The sequence below is a fragment of the Catharus ustulatus genome, chromosome Z (genome assembly GCF_009819885.2).
Source record: "Catharus ustulatus isolate bCatUst1 chromosome Z, bCatUst1.pri.v2, whole genome shotgun sequence".
Lineage (NCBI taxonomy): Eukaryota > Metazoa > Chordata > Aves > Passeriformes > Turdidae > Catharus > Catharus ustulatus.
This window is the reverse complement of record NC_046262.2, coordinates 37,753,759-37,774,608: the sequence shown is the minus strand read 5'-3', so window position 1 is coordinate 37,774,608 and position 20,850 is coordinate 37,753,759. Positions and strand designations below refer to the sequence as shown.

General features: G+C 41.1%; 1 protein-coding gene across 1 annotated transcript in view; it reads left to right on the top strand.

The window, feature by feature from the left end:
• The first annotated feature begins 1,497 nt into the window (after positions 1 to 1,497).
• RASEF (RAS and EF-hand domain containing) overlaps positions 1,498 to 20,850 on the top strand; it is a 34,913-nt gene continuing 15,560 nt past the window's right edge. The window contains exons 1-8 of the mRNA XM_033086392.1: positions 1,498 to 1,901; positions 10,740 to 10,886; positions 11,679 to 11,769; positions 15,720 to 15,815; positions 17,638 to 17,715; positions 18,204 to 18,319; positions 19,017 to 19,085; positions 19,998 to 20,082. Coding sequence (XP_032942283.1) covers positions 1,534 to 1,901; positions 10,740 to 10,886; positions 11,679 to 11,769; positions 15,720 to 15,815; positions 17,638 to 17,715; positions 18,204 to 18,319; positions 19,017 to 19,085; positions 19,998 to 20,082 — 1,050 coding nt within the window. The 5' untranslated portion in view covers positions 1,498 to 1,533. The remainder of the gene's footprint in view (positions 1,902 to 10,739; positions 10,887 to 11,678; positions 11,770 to 15,719; positions 15,816 to 17,637; positions 17,716 to 18,203; positions 18,320 to 19,016; positions 19,086 to 19,997; positions 20,083 to 20,850) is intronic.

The window sequence follows — 20,850 nt, the reverse complement described above, 5'->3', positions numbered from 1 at the left end:
CAGACACACTCAGACCTGGATGGAACTGTTACAGTTCACCTCATGAGCTTGTCCACTCTGAAAGCCAAATGTCCCAGCTCCTATAAACAGAGAGCTGGGTTGCATACACAAGAGAATTTGCTCTCTTTTTATGACTGAACAGCCCTTCATCAACCCTTTAAGGGCTCCGTGGTACACTTTAGTTATAAAAATGTGATGGATAGATAAAAGACCATAGAACAGGAAGGATACTTTTGTTAAATTAATTCTGTTTTAGTAAAACACTAAGAAACTGATGATGTGATCACTTTACTATTATTAGTAGTTTTGCCATTATGTGGTGGAAATGTAATAAAAAATGTATAAAATCATAAATTTAAGTTTTTCTGTTACCTCATACTTTTAAGCTAAAGGTTATTTTCCAAATTGCTTAGAAACTGTATTTCCTTAAAGTATGGGGTACATTTTATGAAACTTTTTATTGTCTAAAGAAAGATTGTTGTCTGTCTGTCTAATCCTCATGGGTTAATAATCAAAAGCTATTTTAAAAAAATCTTTTGAGGGCATTCCATGTCTTAGGGAGAGGAGTACTTGATAGTTCCCATTTACAGTATGTGATTTATTTAGGAGAGGTCAGATGGACTATTTATGCTTTGCTGGATCACAAAATCAGGCTATGTTCGGTCAATAAGGAAATCCTATTTTGATAGATTTGTAGTCTGTTTATCCCAATTGTGGTATAGCACAATTTGCATTTTCAGATAGACATCAGCAAGAATAAATGTAGGGAAATAAACAATAATTTAAAAATCCCTTAGATTCAAATGTAACCTGAGACTTGAGCCTGACTTCAACAGGAAGACATCTTGACTTCCATCGAGAAAGACACTGGTTCTTCAAAATCAATGAAAAGCTGTCTCCTCAGGTTTATTGATTTGAATGCCTCTTCTGCATTTTCAGTTTAAGATGTATTTTAACAACCCACCTTTCTAAACCATTGGTGGTGAGACATCTGTGAGCCCATACCTGCAAGGTATAACTCCAAGGCTATTTGTGTCAGCGAGAATTCATCTGTTCAAACTTCGTGTCATCATGTGGGTTCTGGGTCTTCCACGAAGAGTATTTTATTATGTTGGAAAACGGAAGCTAGGTTTTAACACCTTACGGTGACCGCATAGTATCAGGACTCACATTTGAGTGCTGCAGGGGGGTGAGACATGTTTTTTACCCTGCCTTGCTGTCTGTAGTTACCTGCGCCGTTCGCAACTCCTTGGGCTCGACGGGGACCCCGAGCCCCCACAGTCCTTGGGGCAGCGCGGCCGCTGCCGGCGCGGGACCGCCCCGTTCTCCCGGGGGTGCCGGGGGCCCGGCCCGGGACCTGCCCTGGCCAGCAGCCAACACCTGCGTTCCGCCTCCCGGCCGTGCCCGGCCCCGCGGGGAGCCGGGGCGGAGCAGGGTCCGGCCCGCCCCGCTGAGCCGCAGGTAGGGCAGCCGCCCGCCCGCTCCCATCGCCTTCTGCCCGCGCTCGGAGTCTCCGCGCTCCGGCGCTGGCCGATGGATCCCGAGGCGGCGGGGGACGAGCTGTCCCGCTTGCGCGCCCTCTTCCTGGCGTGCGACGCCAGCGGCTCGGGCCGCATCGAGCGGGAGGACTTCGCTGCTCTCTGCGCCGAGCTCCGGGTGCGGCCGGCCGAGGCCGAGGCCATCTTCCAGCGCCTCGACAGCGACCGCGACGGGGCCATCACCTTCCCGGAGTTCGCCCGTGGCTTCCGCGGCGCCACGCGGCCGCAGCCGGGCTGCAGCGAGCCGGGGGGCGAGGACATGGAGGAGGAGGAGCCGTCAGCGCCTTGGGTCGCCGCGGGGCTGGAGCAGCCCTGGAAGGACTTCGAGGTGCGGCTCGGGGACGAGGCGAGGTACATCCCCAGGTAAGGTCCGGCCCCGCCCGCTCCGTCCCAGCCCAAACCCGACCATGGGAGCGGGTCGTGACCCCGGGGCTGAGCCTTGGGCACCCCGGCCCCGGCGCTGCCGAGCCGGCCCCGCCGTGCTGGGGGCGGGAGCGGCCCTCCCGGCGGGGCTGCCGCCGGCGCTGATGCAATCCCGGCTAGGAACGGCCGAGTGGCCTGACCCCTCAGCTTTCCGCACACCTGCTTCCCTGCCGGGATGGTTTCCAACGCTGTTCTTCCAGCGGGCAGCTGCCTCGGGCTTCCTCCGCTTGCTCTGCCTGCGACCCACGTGGGAAAGTCAGGCTGCTAGAATGCAAGGGATGTAAAGTTCTGCCGGCTCCGCAGGAACTTCCTCCTCGTCGGGAATACCCCGACCAGCCCCTGGCATTTTTCTTCCAGCTTTGTGAACCTTTTCCTGGTAAAGGCTGACCAGCAGCATCGTTACCTTCATGTTAGCGGTGTCGGTAAATATGGCCCTGGGTCTGATAATCTCACTGAAGATTGTGAGAATTTTTGTCCCCGGTCTCAGTGAAGACAGCTGTCGGTAGCTAGGTTTGAGATTTAAACTCGTTTACCATGGGTCTGTCAGTGTGGGGCTGGTTCCACTGTACAGAGACACATTTTGATGACTCTCATGAATGTGTCTGAAGGCTGTGGTGCTCAAAAATTAGTATGAAAATGTTGGCCGTAGAAAGTATAAAGTGATTCCGCTTCATTTTAAAATTGTAGTTTATGATGGGAAACAAGTAATCTGAGTTTCGGGATTTGGCAGCTAGTCAAGAGAGTTTAAAAATGTCGTGTGTGTGAATATGTCTCTACGTTGTCTCTATATAGTGCTCCTTAAATTCCTACCTATACCAATAATTTAGTTCCAGACCTATTAAAAATGTGTTTGAATTATGAGGTGAAAAGTTTCTTCAGATAAATTTTCAGTTACTTAACCTACTACTCATGTACAAATCTGGACTCAATTTTCTTTTATTTTTGGACTAATACTCTTTAGTCTTATTAGACTGCCCCTTTTCAGACAGATCAGCAAATTCATACTGGTCTTTCTTAATTTGTTAATGGTGCTTTCCTTGTTAGACGTTGGCTTTCTACAGAAACAGAACAAGAACAAAAGACTGTTTGAAAGCTTGCAGACAAAGTTTATAACCTGAAGTCAGAAACTCAATGGGAGCTGAAAAAAAAATCTGACTCATGAACAGTGATAACCTGTGAAAGCATCTGTCTCCTCTTGGTAATAGTTCTGTTTCTGTATCCTGGTTACTGTTTGCAGCAGCAGTTTCAGTATAGTCTAACTGATTGTCAAAAAGGATAGTAGTAAGGAAGAGGAACAGCTGTAATTGGCTCTACTATGCAGACACATCTCGTACTTTTGCTAAATTCATCATAACATAATGTAATTTGTGTTAGGATTCTTTTACATAAAAACTGGAAACAACTAAGTTTTGTTGGCTAAATACTATCAGGTAGGTAATTTGATGTAAATGTTTCCTATTCAGGTTCAGATTTGAGCATCCTTCATAGTTGGCTGTATTTAAGTGTATCAGTGTCAATTGAAAAGCGGTGTGCCCTTTGTTTTTTCTTTCTTTCTTCTGTCCTGAAGTGCTAGAAGCAGGTCTGTTCTACAGTTCAACTTTTTTTTCCTTTTGTAGCCCACATCTTTTTTTTTTGGAACATATCTGTAAGGTTTTTTTCTGTAAGTAGTTCTGCTAAAATCATTAGGACTTACATGAGTCATCACTCATAATGAAATTCTTTTAGGAATCTTAAGAAGAAGAATATAACAAAATCAAGTGAAGTACAAGCTGGACTTCAAAAAATATATTTATCTTTTTGTTTAAAAGATTTAATTTGTTTTAGTTGTTTGTCTCAGGAAAAGGTGGTAATTTGAAAGCTACAACTGTCTTGGAACACACCTCCATTTTCAGTGCTATAAAACAATTGGCATCCTTATGTTGTGTTTTATTGCTCTTCATATATTTGTTCTGACATTGACATCTGGGAGAAAAGTAATTACCAAAGAGAAACTCCTCAAAGCCATATTAGTGCAGTAGTCCATATTTTTTAGTCTCAGTTGTGTGGTTTTTATCTTGATCATTTTGGGTTTCAGTTCCTCAAAATGCTCTGCCTGTGGCCACAGACTACCAAGTCACTGGCACATATGCTTTAATGCTTACTTTTGGGGTTTTTACAGAGAGAAACAAGGCATAGCAAATGGAAGTGGTGAGATAAGGGTTGAAGCCGGGAGAAACAGTAAACACCTATGATCTCTGACACTCCTCAGCCTAAGTGAGTACCCACGGAAATCAGAGGGAAAATTTTCATGATACATATGGTTCTGTATCCGTTTCAGAACCTGAAAGTTCAGTTTCTGTGACTGAGCTTTTTAGAAGACTTCATAAGGAGCTGTGAAAACCAGTAACAGATCTATACCCTGACCCTGTCCTCAATGTAGTAGAGGCATTTAATACAAAATTATTTACTACCAGATACTAAAATAAGCATATATTACAATAAGCATATTTTGAATTTAATTGCTTATTTGGAAAAGGTAATTTTGTTGTGTGGTGGATCATACCTCTGCAGTTTGGTGTATCAGTTGCATTGCCCTTTTAGATTGTACTTCAAAAGATTCAAGTCTGTGCTGAAGCTGTGTTTTTATTGTTTGCAGTTAAACAGGCAGAGTCACATTAAAGAGTCTCTTTACAGCCTTGCTCCTTTCCTCCTCACCTGAACAGATTTTTTGGACTAAATTGTTAAATTTCTTGATAACGTGGTTACTGTGATTCAGTGTATTGTTGCCTAGCTTTTACTTGTGCTTGGTGGGCAATTTGCCTCTAGGGAAAAAAAAGGTGGAAAGTCTTTCCAGGCTGATAACCTAATAACGTAACATGTGTAGTGGATTTTTACAGAGGGCTGCATTGTTACATGTAATCAATGTCTTTAGTTTATATATATATACCTATGTATATATATATGTATGTATGTATATAGTGATGAATTGCCAGCTGGAGATCTGTTTTATTGAGAAGTCAGCTGTGTTCACTAGTTTATTCTTCTAGGAAGTATATGCAATGGTACAAAAGTGGACAAAAAAGAATCTTACCTTTTTGGTGCTCCAGGCAGTGAGTGCTTTGGTTTACTGCCACACTGAGAGTGTTTATCCCTTGAGTTTACTGGATGTTGCATTCTTTCTTGTGTCCAATCTCAGTTTGAATTTCAGTGTCAAGACTGAATGGTTCCCTCCATGCTCTTAATAGACAGATGTGTAATAGACAGATGTGTTCCTTTGAGCGTGTAGGAATGTCTCCCTAGTGGCAATCCTTTTTCCATTCCAAAGCTTGAGCAAGGAATAACCTAACATCCTCTGACAGTACAAGAGAAATCCTATACTTAGGAATACCGTCTGTAAATTATAGGCAAAAAACGTCCCGGAAAACAGATTTTTGAATTTCAATGTCAAAGACTTTAGACAGAAAGAAAGAACAAAGGCTGTTGAAAGACTAAGCCCTACCAGGCAACTTTTATGCAATATTTGGCAAATAGGATAAGATAATCTTATGAACTAAATGAACTAAATTAATTAGAGCATGAATGGGTTGGTTAATCTGAAGCTGAAAGTTTGTATCCCTATTTCAAGTTAAATCTCCTGCCTCTGAGAGATCTCATACTCCATTGCTTTGCTTTTTAGTCTTTGGGTCTGTTTGATTTGTGTGCCTTGTACTTTCAGCCAAACTGACTATTCATCAGACTCAGATTTCAGTGCTGCCTGATTGTGAGATTTTATGCCTCATACAATTCCAAAGTCTTTTAGTGTGATTATGATAACAGTGTGCCCCCAGTCATGTTGTCTGGAGCTGCATAGAAAATGTGTAACTGGGGGATGTGATAAAATGAGAAAAGCATTCTGTTCTTAATGTGAGCTACTTAAATTGTGAAAACGGGCGATACTCATGGGCTATGCCACTGTACTACAGCAAAGAAGAGAAACTCTGCTGCATTAAAAACCTGTCCAAAATCTGTCATGCTCTTGCTGTCATGAACTAGGAGAGAATTTTACTGAAGTCAATATAGAGCACAGTATTAACCTTTCTCAGCAATTTGTGTTTACTTCCATGAGATGATGGGCCTTGATGTTAGGAGTGGAGAGGTTTCCCTGGAAGTTGAAGCATGTTCCCTAGAGGGGGCATAAAGGCCAATCCTGAGGAAAAACAAATACTGTGTCCTCTTTTTTTTTGCCACAATGCTGGAGAGGAGATCTCTTCTGTAAGGGTGTTGTCTTGTTTTTTGATGCATATCATGACGGGTTTGAGATGTGCGCTCTGCTGGAAATGTGATGGATGCATTTCTGTGAGCTAGAAGAATTTCTGAGCTACCTTATTTTTTTTTTATTCCTCTTCTGATTTGTGCTTTAATCAAAGCAGCTTCTGTGCCAACTGACTTAAGCGCTGTAGCATTCATTTTCATGGATTATTTTCCTGATATCATCATGTGATCATTTGCCATAATGTCTTTGAGGTGTTCTCCTTTTCCACAGAATTCATCTTTCCCTGCCTGTCCCACAGTCTTTTCCGTTGCTGCTCCACTGGATCTAAATTACTGCTTTGGAAACATTCATAATCTTTCCTCTGGAATTCAGACCTTGCCTGGGCTGTCCCATCTGAGGGCTGCTGGTTTGATCGTCTTCTTTTAATGCAACCTGTTTCTGAAGGGGTGAATACAGAAAAGAAAAGGCAGTATTAAAAACCCCATAGTGCTTCAAGTTGACAAATATTTTGAATTTTACACTGTGTTAAAATTCTGTGTAATCTGTTTTTCTTCAAGGCACTCAATCTAGAGAAAATGTTAGGCACTCGACAGTGACAAAGTTAGATCTTTTCCAATCTGTATCAGATTTCATTGTTCTTTTCTGACCGTTACAGTGGCATATCCAATGTGTCTGCTATTCAGAAAAAGTTACTTCTCAATCTCTTGGAGGCACACATAAGCTGTTGGTCTCCAGTGTAAGGACAGTTATCAGATGCATAATGCTTGAGCTTTGTTTTGTTCTGACCACCCAGCTCAGACCACCTTATGCATCATCTCTTCGTGTCCATACCAAAACAGAACTTCTGCAAGTGATCAGAACAATTTTGCAAGCTGACCTACAGTAGAAAGAGATTATTAAATTAGTGTTCTAAAACCTAATACAGCCCTTAGGGTCAGACTGAGATGCCTGTGTAACATAGCATAATCTTTCTGGCAACTACATAAGGAGCACATGAGTTGAAAAATTCTATCATCTTCCTCTGAACTGCATTTAGAGTGAAGATTATTAGGTAAATGGTTACTGTACAATCAGCAAAACAGAAGTAATACTATGAATCATAACTATTAATATAGCTGTGTGGATTAAAGGAAATTGTGACGCATTATAATCTAAATATCTGATATCTCCAAAATCAGTATTGTGTGCTTTTGTTGTGGGTCCTCCCCCTCACCCCACTGCTCTCCTGCTTCTCTTCTATTCAACCATATTAGAAATTGCATTATAATCAGAGCAGTTTTATTTTCTTTATGCAGTTCTCACAGGAGCTCTTTGAATACTGTAACTTTGCTTAAGTTAACTCATGTGAAGCCGTGCAAATATTGACTAATTACTCTTACTAAGTACTAATTTTACAGATGGTTTATGCTATAAAACCTTTGAGATGAGGTAGGGTAAAGCCAAAGCAATCCTTGGCCACAATATTAGACTTTTTATGGGTACTAGTGTTTGGTGTCTGCACTTTGCAGAAGCAACTGAAATAAATGCATGCAGTAGTGTGCCTCAGTAGAGGCGCAACTCCCTCAGCCTTCTGGCCATGATCTTCCCAGTGCACCCCAGGATACCCTTGGCCCTCCTGGCCATGAGGGCACTGCCAGCTCATGGACAGCTTGTGATGCACCTGGAGCCCCAGGTCTTTCTCCACACAGCTGCTCTGCAGGAGCTCAGCTCCAGCCTGTGCTGGCACTTGGGGTTGCTCCTCCCCAGGTGCAGGACCCAACATTGGCTCTTGTTGAACTCATTTTCTCTCTGCCCAACTCTCCAGACTATCAAAATTCTGCCATGGAATGGCAGCAGAACCTTCAGCCACTCCCTCAGTTTAGTGCCATCAGGAAACTTCCCGAGGGTACCTTCTATCCTTTCATCTGGGTCAAACAAGTTGAGCAAGACTGGTGCCAGGATTGATCCCAGAAAATGCCACTGACTACAGGCCTCCAGGTGGATTCTGGAAGTGTCCTTAACAGTTTTTAAAATGCAAATCATTAATTGAATAAATATGTATTTGAGAAGTTCTTTAATGTTACATTATTTATACAGAGTTTGTAGCATCTGATGGTCAGATAAATCTGCTACCTTTTGTGAACCTCAACATTACTGTGTTCAGAATAGATTTTGAAAAAGAAATTGTGTGCATACATTGGAAGATATTTGACTTACTAAATGTAGGTAAGCATTAGCCTTTGTAAAGGATATCCTTTGCAAGAGAGAAACATGTATGTACACAGAAATTTCTCAGGCATCAGTAAATCTTTATCTCTTTGTGCTGTTTTTATGTTTCTCTGTCTCAAAATGAATGTCAACTTTTCAGCTGAAACAAGTTTTACAGTGTCCTGAAGTAGTTTAATTGTTTAAAAGGGAGTTTGAGCTATAATAACAGTTATGTACTGTTTTAATAAAGTAAGACCTTCAGTGGAGAAATCACAATCAAGAAGCTGTGTGCTGCAGCATTGATAGTCAAAGCTGTGTAATTGCTTCAAGTTGGAAAAAATTAAGTGAATATACAGTGATTGTTGATATCATGTGTTTGGTGAAGGTGTTAAATAGCACTGAAGATAGGAAAACTTCAGCTGTCTAATAAGGAGGATTATTTAGTCAGAGTTCAGGTGTTCATTAGCAACAAAAAGAGGGCATATGTTTGTGATGTTAGATATGGTGTTAGACTTCAAGTTGCAAAACATTATTTTTGGTTGTATTTCTACTTCTGATAATGTGTATTTCCTCATTACTGGCCTTTTTTCTCTACTTTTCTAGACTTGATCTTCTCTTTTCCTTTTTTTTAATTCGGTTTTTAAGTTGTTGAATACCTGTTCATGTTCTAGCATATAGCCTATGTCAATCACGTTCAGGTTTCCTTTGGACAGCTAAATTCTGTTACAGAATATTTTCTGGTATATTGCCTAATGTAATCCAGGAGTTAGAACATAGGATGTAAAACAAAGGGTTTGCATGACATACCAGTAGCATGAACAGAAATCAGTGCTATTTATCTAGTAATAGACTTCATAAATAATTTTTTTTAAATCTTGAAAAGGTTTTTTGCTCTGACAATTAGAATTGTGTGCAATCTATGTAAGTCCAGATTAAATAGAAATCAGAATATACTATTCCTGCATTGAGGCAGCTTTTCACTATGAATTTCGGGAGAGCTTTTAACGACTAAAATACCTACAGAAATGTTTTCCTTCTTCTTTATGAGATATAGCCATAATTTTTTACATGAGAGACATATGCATAATTAATTTCTTGTAACAACAAATTTATTTGGGTATAGACCAAAATAATTTGTCTGAAACTGAAGGGCTGTATTCTTACTTTGCCTAAAGCCCACCTCATTCTATCTCCTTTCCCTTTTAACTTAGGTAGTTGGCATTCATATCCATTTTTAATCCTTATGCAGCCTCCTCTAATCTTAGGTTTCTTCACACATTATGATTAACATTAGAGCAATCAAGAAACTTGATATACATTGTGGGTTACTCCAGTGGCATTCTCTTCATTACACTGTGAATAGAAGTAAAAAAAAAAAACAAACACAACGATTAGGAAGGGAGTTTTTTTGGTTACAGTGATTTCACGAATACAAGCCGCACTAAGTATAAGCCGCATCTCTGGGTGTTAGCAAATATTTCGTTTTTTGTCCATAAATAAGCCGCACCTGAATATAAGCCACTCTGTCGTTCGCAGCGAGGACCCACGTGCAACAAAGTTGCCAATTAGTAACAGAACCGCGGCAGGGCGGGGTTTACTGGCTCAGCTCGGGCTGTGCAGGCTCGGCCCACTAGGGGCTGCTGACAGGGCCAGGTGGCCCAGCTCGGTGGGGCTGCTCGGCGGGCCCTCTCGGGGCTGGCCGCTGCCTCTGGGGTCGCTCGCCCCGGCCCGCTCCCGCCGCGGTGGTGGCGGGCGAGCGCGGAGCGCCCCCTGCTCCCGCCGCGGCAGCAGAGAGCGGGGGCGGAGCCCCCCGCCTCCTCCCTGAGCCGTGGGGATGTCAGCACAGCCTCTCCCCAGCCTGAAGTAGGGAACTCCCCTGCCTCCCTCCCTCCCTCCACGCTGCCGGCGCTGTGCTGGCCCCACCCACCGCGCAACGCAGTATCCAATTTGTAACAATCGCGAAATCCTGGGTTTTACTTGCAGGCGCTCGGCTCGGCACCCTGGCTGGCACTTCTGGGGTTGTAAATGTCAGAAAATTATTCACATATTAGCCACTCCTGAATATTGGCTGCATTTCCAGTTTGAGAGCAAAATCTAAGTCCAAATGGTGTGGCTTGTATTCGTGAAATTACTGTATGTTTTTTTTTCAGTAGCTATATTAAAGCAGCAAAGTGGAAATGGTCAACATAATTAAAAAGAATTTACATGTACTATACTGTAGTATCTAGCCTGTATCTAGCTTGTTAAATTTTAAAAATTGGCAGAGGGGAATATCTTAATTTGTAGTGAGATTTTCAAACCTTTAATAGAGCATTGTTCCAAGTAAAGTGCATTAAAATGTGCATATCTCTCTTTTTCAGACAAGAGCAGGTCAGTGTTCTGTATCAGAACATACACATAGCAGAACCAAGATTAATCCAGCCATATGAGCATGTCATTAAGAACTTCATCCAAGAGATCAAACTTCAAAGCGCAGAGATGGAAACTCTGGCCATAGCGGTAAAAAGGTATAGTGGATTGTGTTTCTAGTTCAGTTCTGCAATTTCTTTTTTTTTTTTTCTCTCTCTTCTCATGCTTCTTTTGATTAAACTTCTGAGAGTTAATGCCAAAACATGCCATGCAAAGTATTCCCATAAACTGAGTTCTGAAGTTAGCTTGTATGCATGCCCTCATGCATAAGCGCATACAACAGCCTGCAAATGATTAGCTGTCCATACTTTTAATAAATTCTGGACCAAATCTTTGCAGATTTAATTGTTAGTTAATATCCTTAAAACGTTTTGGCTCCTCTTCTTTGGCTGCAATTTTGAGTTTTATCATACATGTCCACTGTACTTTCATTTTAAAAGTCATACTTTTGCTCTGAGAGCTTCAAGGAGTGTATTTACCTGTTTTATCTGCTTGGAACTGTCTGACATCATAACTACCAAAACCAAACAGATTAGCACAGGACAGAGATCTCATATATGTGGGTGATGGAAGTTGCTTTTGAAGTCTCTTCATAGGATAATGAGAGGCACCTTTTATCTTTTTAACTTAATTTTAGACATGCAGATGTGATGTATTTCATGCTAATTATCAGCTTGGAGCTATTATCTATAATCTAATTTGCTAGCGTCTTCAAGCTAATTTGGGATTTACGTTCCCAGCCACACCAGTTTCAAGGTCTGGGCAGTGTTAAACTGTTTCCATGTCTGTCTGTCTAATTTGTTTCAGTTCAGGTAGGCAGATGTGTTTCATACAGTATTTCTTCAAGCCGGAATGCAATTCCTAAGAGAGTATTTTCTACTAAATTTTAGAGCTCAGGACAAAGCTACAGTTCAACTCAGTGAGTTGGAGGAAGAGATGGAACTACGGATACAGGCTGCAGAGCAAAAAGTTAAAAAGGAAGTGAGTATTTCATATTTGCAGAATTTCATAATTACTAAACTCTCAGTGATCTTAAGCAGGATGGATGGCCACCTGTGGTCCTGACTCAAAGGGCAGTAGGCAGGGCCTGGATGTGAAAAAGCTATCCATGAGATAAAAAATGAATGATCTTAATGCTTTCCCAAAGATGAGTATCTGCTTAGGTGTAATAAACCAAGAAAAAAAAAGTCTTTCCTTTTTGTGAGGGCATACTGGCCAAGAAGAGTTTCTTTCTGAGACCAATATTGGAAACAGACTGGAGAAAGCGATATTTTAGCACTAAAGAACTCAATCTGTTCTCCTAGTAAAATAATTTATGTAGAATTTAATGCTTGGATGACTTGGTCCTTCTTTGTCTATCTGCCTGAAGTAATGATCTTCCTTTCCTCCATTCTCCTGTAACTACATTTTGGAGACTTAAGAGAAGGTCACTGTAATAACAATATGTGATGGGCTGGGCCTCTCAAACTTCATGGGAAATTCTGTTTTGATCTACTCAATCTTAGCTGTTGTTTCAACCTGCTTGCAATCTGTATGAAAAGGTGTAAAAATCCTCTTCTCTTACCCAGAGAGAGATGTATTAGAGCCACTTGTGATTGTGTAATTCAAAGGAGTAAGTCCAGCTGCCTGCTTCATTTTGAATTGTTACTTCATTCATTTAAGATAAACTGAACTTTATATGGGCATAAGAATAACAGTTTCTGAAAGTGTTCTAGTGTGGGCATAAGAAATTCATTAATTAAAACATATACACACACAGTATACTGAACGTCTATGTATATTTGCTGTAGCTTCTTTCACCAGAGTATTTGCAGAACCAGAAGCAAAAGTGCTGTGTGCCAACTTGCTGATTTTAAGTAGTTCACACTACTGATATGTGAAGGTAAATGGTGTTCTGATGGATTTGCTTCAAATAGCTTTTTTTCCTATACAAGATAAAACAGTCCTACCATACCATAAGACTATTGTGTTCCTAGAAACAAAATATAATGGCATAAAAATGATAAAACTATCACCCTGTAAAAAAAAGGTGTGTTTTAGAATGTTTAATTAGTAGTAATGCACCTCTTAGTAGAGATAAATTTTCTCTTCCAGAGAAGCTAAGTTGTTAATGTTTAGAAAACAAATCCATTTTCTCTGAAAAATTACTGTTCTCACAAAATAATAAATCACTTAAAAAGAGCCCTGAATACTCTTTTTCACTGCTTTAAAAAGATGTCTGGGATGTGTGTGTTTGCTTACTCTGAGAACATCTACAATTAGGTACTAGCATGCAAAAGTCAGTCTTCTATGTGTTATCTACATCTAGTCTGTATTCTCAATCACTGTTTGCGTCTAACTATAGGTATGAAAGATGATCTGTTAGCTTGTTTCTCACAAGACTTTTTTAATTTTCACTCTCCAGTGTTTCTTGTAGCTCTTAGCTCCACATACCGCACCTACTAAAACGCCCTGAGAGTAAATGTTAAGTTATTTACTTTGTGGGAATGTACTAAGCCATTAATCTTAATGTCTGTAATCAAGGCTATTGTTTGAGTGATCTCACTCATGCCACCGGGACACCTGCTTCTGCATGAACCTATCCTGGATTTTGTTTCTTCAAGGGAAGTAAATAGTTACCAAATAATACTTAGGAGTCTGTGCAGTTAGCAACAGTAGGGGAATCCAGCTTAAATTGATTACTTTGATAATTGTTTTAACACATATCAGTGTCACCTATGGGAAATTCTAAATCTGAATTCTAAGCAAAGTCCATGCCTGCCTCCTCCATGTGAAAACTCAAGTTGTCTCATTGGCTCCACCTGTCACTGCTGCATTCTAATTTCTTGTGTTGTGAAACTGGAACCCCTGGAGAGTGACCAGTGAGTGAAACACATCAGTCTATAGCACACCACACTCACTAAACTCTGTTTTGATTAAAATAAATTTCAGAATGCTGTACTTGGTTTGATACTCAAACCAAGTACTATATACGGATATTGGTATTTAGACTGAGTGTCTGTGCTGGTTTCAAACAGTGAGAAAATTAAACCCATTCCAATTGTCGTCTTTTACCCACTCTGCTACTTTGAGTAAAAAGGAAACTAGGAGAAATTATAAACTACAGTAATTTCACGAATACAAGCCGCACTGAATATAAGCCACATCTCTGGGTGTTGGCAAATATTTCGTTCTTTGTCCATAAATAAGCTACACCTGAGTATAAGCCACTCTGTTGTTCTCAGCGAGGACCCGCGTGCAACAAAGTTGCCAATTAGTAACATAACTGTGGCAGGGAGGGGTTTACTGGCTCGGCTCGGGCTGTGCAGGCTCGGCCTGCTCGGGGCTGCTGACGGGGCTAGGTGGCCCAGCCGGGCGCTGCTGCTCAGCGGGGCTGCTCGGGGCCAGCCACCGCTGCCACTGGGCTTGGTCACTACGGCCCGGTGCTGCTTCGTGGTGGCAGGCAGAGACGGAGCCCCCCGTGCTCCCGCGGCAGCGGCGGCAGGCAGGGACGGAGCACCCCGCCTCCTCCCCGAGCTGCGGCAATGGCGGTGCGGGGCCCCTGCCTTCCCCCCGAGCCGCAGCAATGGCGGCACCGGGCCCCCCCGTCTCTCCCCCGGGCTGCGGCAGAGGAGGGAAGGAGGGAGCTCTCCCTCCTCTCTCCCCGCCCCCCGTGCTGCCTGCAGGGAGCCAGGCTCCACCCATGGCACAACAGAGTAACAATTTGTAACAATCACGAAATGCCGGCTTTGCAGCTACTCGGCTTGGCACTCTGGCTGGCATTTCTGAGGTTGTAAATGTCAGAAAATTATTCACATATTAACTGCTCCTGAGTATTAGCTGCATTTCCGGTTTGGGAGCAAAATCTTAGTCAAAATGGTGCAGCTTGTATTCGTGAAATTACTGTAGATTTACAGTTTACTGGGAAGCTGCAATAATTACAACAATATTAATAGTACAGGGTATACAAAGAGAGAGAAAGTTTTACCCATGAATGGGCATTCACCACTGAATATCCCTGTGGGCAGTACAGTCTAAACACAGGCAAAATGGTGACATCCTGATGCAGCTCCCCATTCCACAGGGAGGAAAACAAAGGCAGCATGCCTGGAGGCTCTCACAGCTCAATCTCCTCTCCCCAGGACCTGAAGTAAGGGAAGACAGGGACAATCCAAACCCTGGACAGAGGGCTTGTCTGAATAAGGAGTTGTGCTGCCAAGATGCAGATTGCAGTGGAGGGTGGCAGAACCAGTGCAGCCTCTCTCTCTCTGGGGCTGTGGTGGTGACAGCAGGGCAGGTGTCTGGGTTCACTCTGTGGTGATGGCAAAAGTTGCAGGACAGTGGCTCCAACAGCTTCAGCAGTTGCAACAGTGGCTCTGTCCTGGTGCTCAAAAACTGTGCAGTCCTGACTCCAGTCCGGCACACACCCTGCCATGCACCCTGGTAAAAGATGGCACTACTTTATTTTCCATCGTGTTATTTTTCCTGCTGAGACCATCCTGTGATGTGCAGGTTATTGAATAGGCAGCATTCAAACCACCCCCTTGTCTCTGTTCCTGGGACAGACATTTGAAACTGGAGATGCTGATGTCTGCTTGCCTTTTGCTGACATGGGCCTATAACGTTCCAACAATTGCAAGCCAAAAAAAAAAAATTAAAAGAAAAGCCAAGTAAAACAATGAGTGACATTGAGAATGTTAATCACAGGAATCATGAATAGAAAACACTAAATGGACCCATATCTTTGCTTTCATGCCACCATTTTATTTCTATGAGTGTTTTATAAGTGGACTGTAATTACAGAATGAGAATCTATGGATCTAAAGGAAGGGACAGAATGGAAAAAGACATTTGTCTAAGCAAAAAGTATGTGCTTTCCAAGCTGATGAATGAATTTTTTTATAAACATTTGAAACCTGTCTCAACTTCTAATGAGATTAAAAATATTGCAGGAGAAGCAAAAAGCTGAAGAAGCACTAAATGAGCTGAAGCGCCAGTATGACAGTGAAGTTGGGGATCTTCAGGTGACAATAAAAAAACTTAAAAAGGTAAGTTGAGGTCTGGTGAGTTTTTTAAAGTTTTGGAAGAGATTTTGACCTTATGAAATACCTCGCTCTGGACGGGTAATCATAACTGCAGATTTCTAATTTAATTTGTAAATGGTGACTGCAGATATTTTTTGAGTTGTGTTGTCATTCTGTGCTTTTTTATTCATGCTGTGTAATTTGTTGAAATACATAGGAAAGGGAACAGCAACTATTGCCTAAATTCTGTGACTTAATAATTTTCTAGACCCATTGGGTTATTAACATTGCAGCTACCTGGTCTTGTATTTGGTCCATTAGAAATAATCCAATATATTGCCACTAAGTACCTGTGATTTATAGATAAAGATGGATTTGCAACCCAGATACAGTAATTTGCAGTAGTATAGTGCCTTTTAGAACACAGCTACAACCAGATCTTGTAATTTGATACCTAGTAGTAAAGTAAACTGAAATCTCACATAGGAATGATGTTTTGGGATATTTTGTAATTTGGGTTTAATTTTCACCTTGGTTTTTGCTATAAGTTTTACCAGAATTACTATACACAGAGTGGATATATTTTTGGGGTTTTGTATTTAAGTGCACTTAAAAGAACATCTGTAGAAATGGAAATTTTCGCAAGAAACATGAGAGCTTCTTGTCCAAATACTGCATATCTGAGGTAGTAATAATTTGTATAATATTTTTAAAGTTAGTGTTTCTATCTGTTTCTAACTTAATAGCTGTCTTCTGTGTCACTAGTTATGAATATTTTATACCTAAACAGTGCAAAATGCATATCAATTTTTTAGAAAGTCAGTAATTTTTGAAATAGTGCTGTCTGCTAGTACACTAATTTCACGATTACAAGCCGCACCGTTTTGACTAAAATCTTGCTCCCACGCCAGAAATGTGGCTTACACTCAGGAGCGGCTAACATGTGAATAATTTTCTGACATTTCCAACCCCGGAAGTGCAGCCAAGGTGCTGAGCCGAGCACCGGCCAGTAAAACCCGGGACTGCGTGATTGTTACAAATTGGTTACTCTGTTGCGCCGTGGTTGGAGCCGGGCTCTGTGCAGGCAGCGCGGCGGAGGGAGGAAGGTGGGGGAGCTCCCTCCTGCTGGCCCCGCGGCTCGGGGGGCAGGTGGGGAGCTCTCTCCTGCTGGCCCCGCGGCTCGGGGGTGAGGAGGGGGCTCCCTTCTTCTGGCCCCGCGGCTCAGTGGGAGGCGGGGGAGCTCCCTCCTTCAGACAGCGCAGCCCAGGGGCGGCAGGGGCTCCCTCCTGCTGGCCCCGCGGCTCAGGGGGAGGCGGGGGGCTCCCGTCCCCTCCTGCTACCGCTGCCGTGGGTGCCAGTGGGCTCCATTCCCGCCTCCCACCACCACCGCGGGTGCCGGTGGGCTCCATGCCCCCCTGCCACCGCGGCGCAGCGCCGGGCTGGGGCAAGCGAGCCCGGCGGCGGCAACCGGCCCCGAGTGGCAGCACCGAGCTGGGCCTCCTGGCCTCGTCGGTAGCCCCGAGCCGAGCCAGTAAACCCCGCCCTGCTGCGATTCTGTTACTATTTGGCAACTTTGTTGCACGTGGGTCCTCCCTGCGAAGGACAGAGTGACTTATAATTGGGTGTGGCTTGTGTATGGACAAAGAACGAAATGTTGCCGACACAATACGGCTTATAGTCAGGGCGGCTTGTATTCGTGAAATTACTGTACGTTCAGAAAAACTCCTAAGTTTCAAAAACTTTAGTAACTATAAAACCTTGTAAACATTATTTATTGTTCCCATAATTAATCAGATTAATCAGAACAATCAAATACATTAATTATGCTTTTTTTTGATACTTCAAGCTGGAGGAGCAATCCAAAAATGTCAATCACAGGGAAGATATAATTGAACTGAAAAAAAGAATGCATGATATGTTGCTGGTAAGAGATCATTATTATTAACATATTAATTTAGCCTCAGTTTTAGTGTCTGCAGTAGAAATTGTTATACTTGTGGGGATTTGGGTTGTGATTTTTGATGTTTTTTTTTTTATTTTTTACATTTACTGGTAAGCTAGAAAGTAAACTTCTAAAGTCGTGGGTAAGTGTATGTGGATCTTTTGAGTTGTAGAAGTATTTGTTAAAATGTGTACACATTCGTTATAGGACATTTAGAAATGGCTTGAGATGATCTGGTTACATTTTTTTGTAACTGAATGGAAAAATAAAAGTTAAGTTGTTCTTGTGTGTTAATTTACTGACTTCTCTGTTGATTTAACATTCTTTCATTTTCTTTCCCTCTCTATGCCAAATTATATAGTGCTTCATTTTTATTTAACTTTTATGTTTTTTATTCTATTATTATAATATATCAACATTTTGTGGAGATTACTATGACAGCTAACATCTAGTCTCTTCCTTTTTTAAAGGAAAATCAAAGACTTAAGAAAGATCTTTTAGAAGCGCAGACAAATATAGCTTTTCTACAGAGTGAATTAGATACCTTGAAAAGCGAGTATGCAGATCAGTCTTTGAACACTGAGAGGTAAGGTACTTCTGCATGATAAAATTTTCACCTGGGTAAAAGCAGAATCTATTTTCTGATGTAATTACTATGTATGCAGTCGGCGACTGTTATTTTCTAAATTTGCCTTAAAGGGTAGGTACATGTTTGATACTGTGTCGTCAATACTGTTCACTTTTCTTGTTAGGTTTCCAAAAGAAAAAGTTCTGGTTATGATGCAAACCCTCACAATCTTGCAAGAATATCCATTGATTTTAGTGAGATCTTTTTTAGGAATAAAACAGCAGTACAGCATCAGGCATTTTTTTTCTTCGTGAGTGTCTGCATGAATATTAGAAAGAATAGTTTTGGAGGCCTTACATGTCTGTCTTAACCATTTGTTTTTCTAAAGTGAATGAAAGCTACTCCTAGTTACTTTTTTAAAGGAGCGTAAAAGTCAGTTTCATTGTGTGGTTATCTTCAGGTAATACAAGTTACATTTCAGTGGAAAAGGAGGCAGTCCCTGTGGTTATTTTCATGTTTCATTTTTCATTCACAGTCTTTGTTGAGTTATAATGGCAGAGATTAATGATGTCATCAAGTGATCTTGGCATAAAAATGCTCTCAGCATATTTCAACATAAATGTAAACTTTGCCAAAGGCAATATGGTGAAAATACAAGAATATTCTGTTAAGTATAAGTTCATTTAAGTTTGGTGGTGTTTTTGGGTTTTTTCAGGGATCTAGAAATCATCCGAGAGTATACTGAAGACAGAGATAATCTGGAAAGACAAATTGAAATACTTCAGTAAGTTTTAGTAATTCAATTTTTTGTTAACAAACTTTGTCCCAACATATTTGGGATAAATGTTTTTATATGCAAAAGATCGGGTTGAAATTTGGAAAAAAGTGCCAAGTGAAAATATTAAAATGGCCTAAATTATCAGAAACAGTTTTGTTCTTAACTGTCATAAATATTACTATGATATTAACTCAGCTGTGGTACTGACCCACTAACACTTCAGTTAGTTTCTTTTCATTTCTTTTCTTAGCCCCACTGACTTTCATGTCTTTCTAATAAACTAAATGCGGTTTGAGTTTATCCATGCTATCATAAAAATTATTACCTGGCACCTATTTCTATTGGTTTTGCTTCTCCAGTAACTCCCTGTCTTATTGTTGTGTGCAAAGTACTAAGACTGCGCAGTATTATACAATAGGTGCACAAGAAGGGTCACAATGAAAAGATTTTTTAAATATCTTTATTTAATTTTCTTATCCTAAAAAATTACTTCTTTCAAGCAGATGAATTGTATTTCTTTTCAAAATCACCTCAGGAATATTGAAGTGATAGTAATTTTGTACAGAAATGGCTGGACTGGTTGTTTTGTTGTGTGGTTTTTTTGGTTTTTTTTGTGACCATTCCTACAGTATCTTTTTTCCCACTCAGCTGACCAGAGATCATGAAAGTTCTTTTCAATTCCAGAGAGAAGTGAAAATGGGCTTCCTGGGCTGCCACTGAAGCCCAAAATTCAGTGATTTTTTTCAGATAATTTGTTTATCTGTCAATGTGTTTTTAATTTCATGTTACTCTTTAGAGTTTAGCTAAAGAAAAAATAGGAGTCTTTTAGAAGTATTTTTAAAATTTTTCTTTTTGAGAAGTTACATAGTTTTTAATATTTTCTTTAGTTCTGCAAGTTAAACTGTTTCTCCTTGTTAGATCAGCTAATAGAAAATTACATGACAGCAATGATGGTTTAAGAAGTGCACTTGAAAACAGTTTCAGCAAGTACAACAGATCATTGGTAGGTATTTATGATTTTGTTACATTGTCATAGAAGGTGTAAGAATCAACACAGCAAATTTAAATTGGTACCTCAGTGGGTATTCAGAAAATTGAGTTTCATTCAGTGGACTCACTGTGGGAATACTCCCAAGTAGTTTTGTTAGATTTTACTTATATTTTGTTAAATAATGGACGTTTTTTTAGAGTGTAGCTGCTTTCTGAGGTGCTTTGGAAAGTAATTTTTTTTTAATATGCTGTGATATTTAGTGAGGTGAATAAATCAACAGTTTCTCTTGTGCTGAAGGGAATGTATTTGTCTTGTGTATGGGAGTCTCCTACCATTGACAACACATATTCTCAGAAAATTACTTCTTTTTGGTGGCAAGGTCTTAGCCTAACTTGAACTTTTGTCTGAGCATGTCACTGGGAAAATGGACAACATGGACTACTGATAGAGAACTTAGTCAGACCCTTTTGGGCTCTTAGAACTGCATTGAAGTCTCTTGTAACAAATGTCACTTGATAGCCTCTGAACTAGAGAAGGAAGGTTTGAAACTAAGAAAAAACCTACTCTACACTGTCATTTTGCAATCCTTTGAAACCTGTTAAAACTTTTATGACTAATGATTTGGCATCATGGGGAAAGCAGATAGCTTTTTTGGGAGGATGGGACCAGAATAATGGACCCACAAAGACAAATACTGGACAGAAAGGAGGAAAATAGGGGTCAGGTCACTGCCTGTTTCCAGTATTCCATACCAGTGAAGGAGTGCATTTTGCTGATACA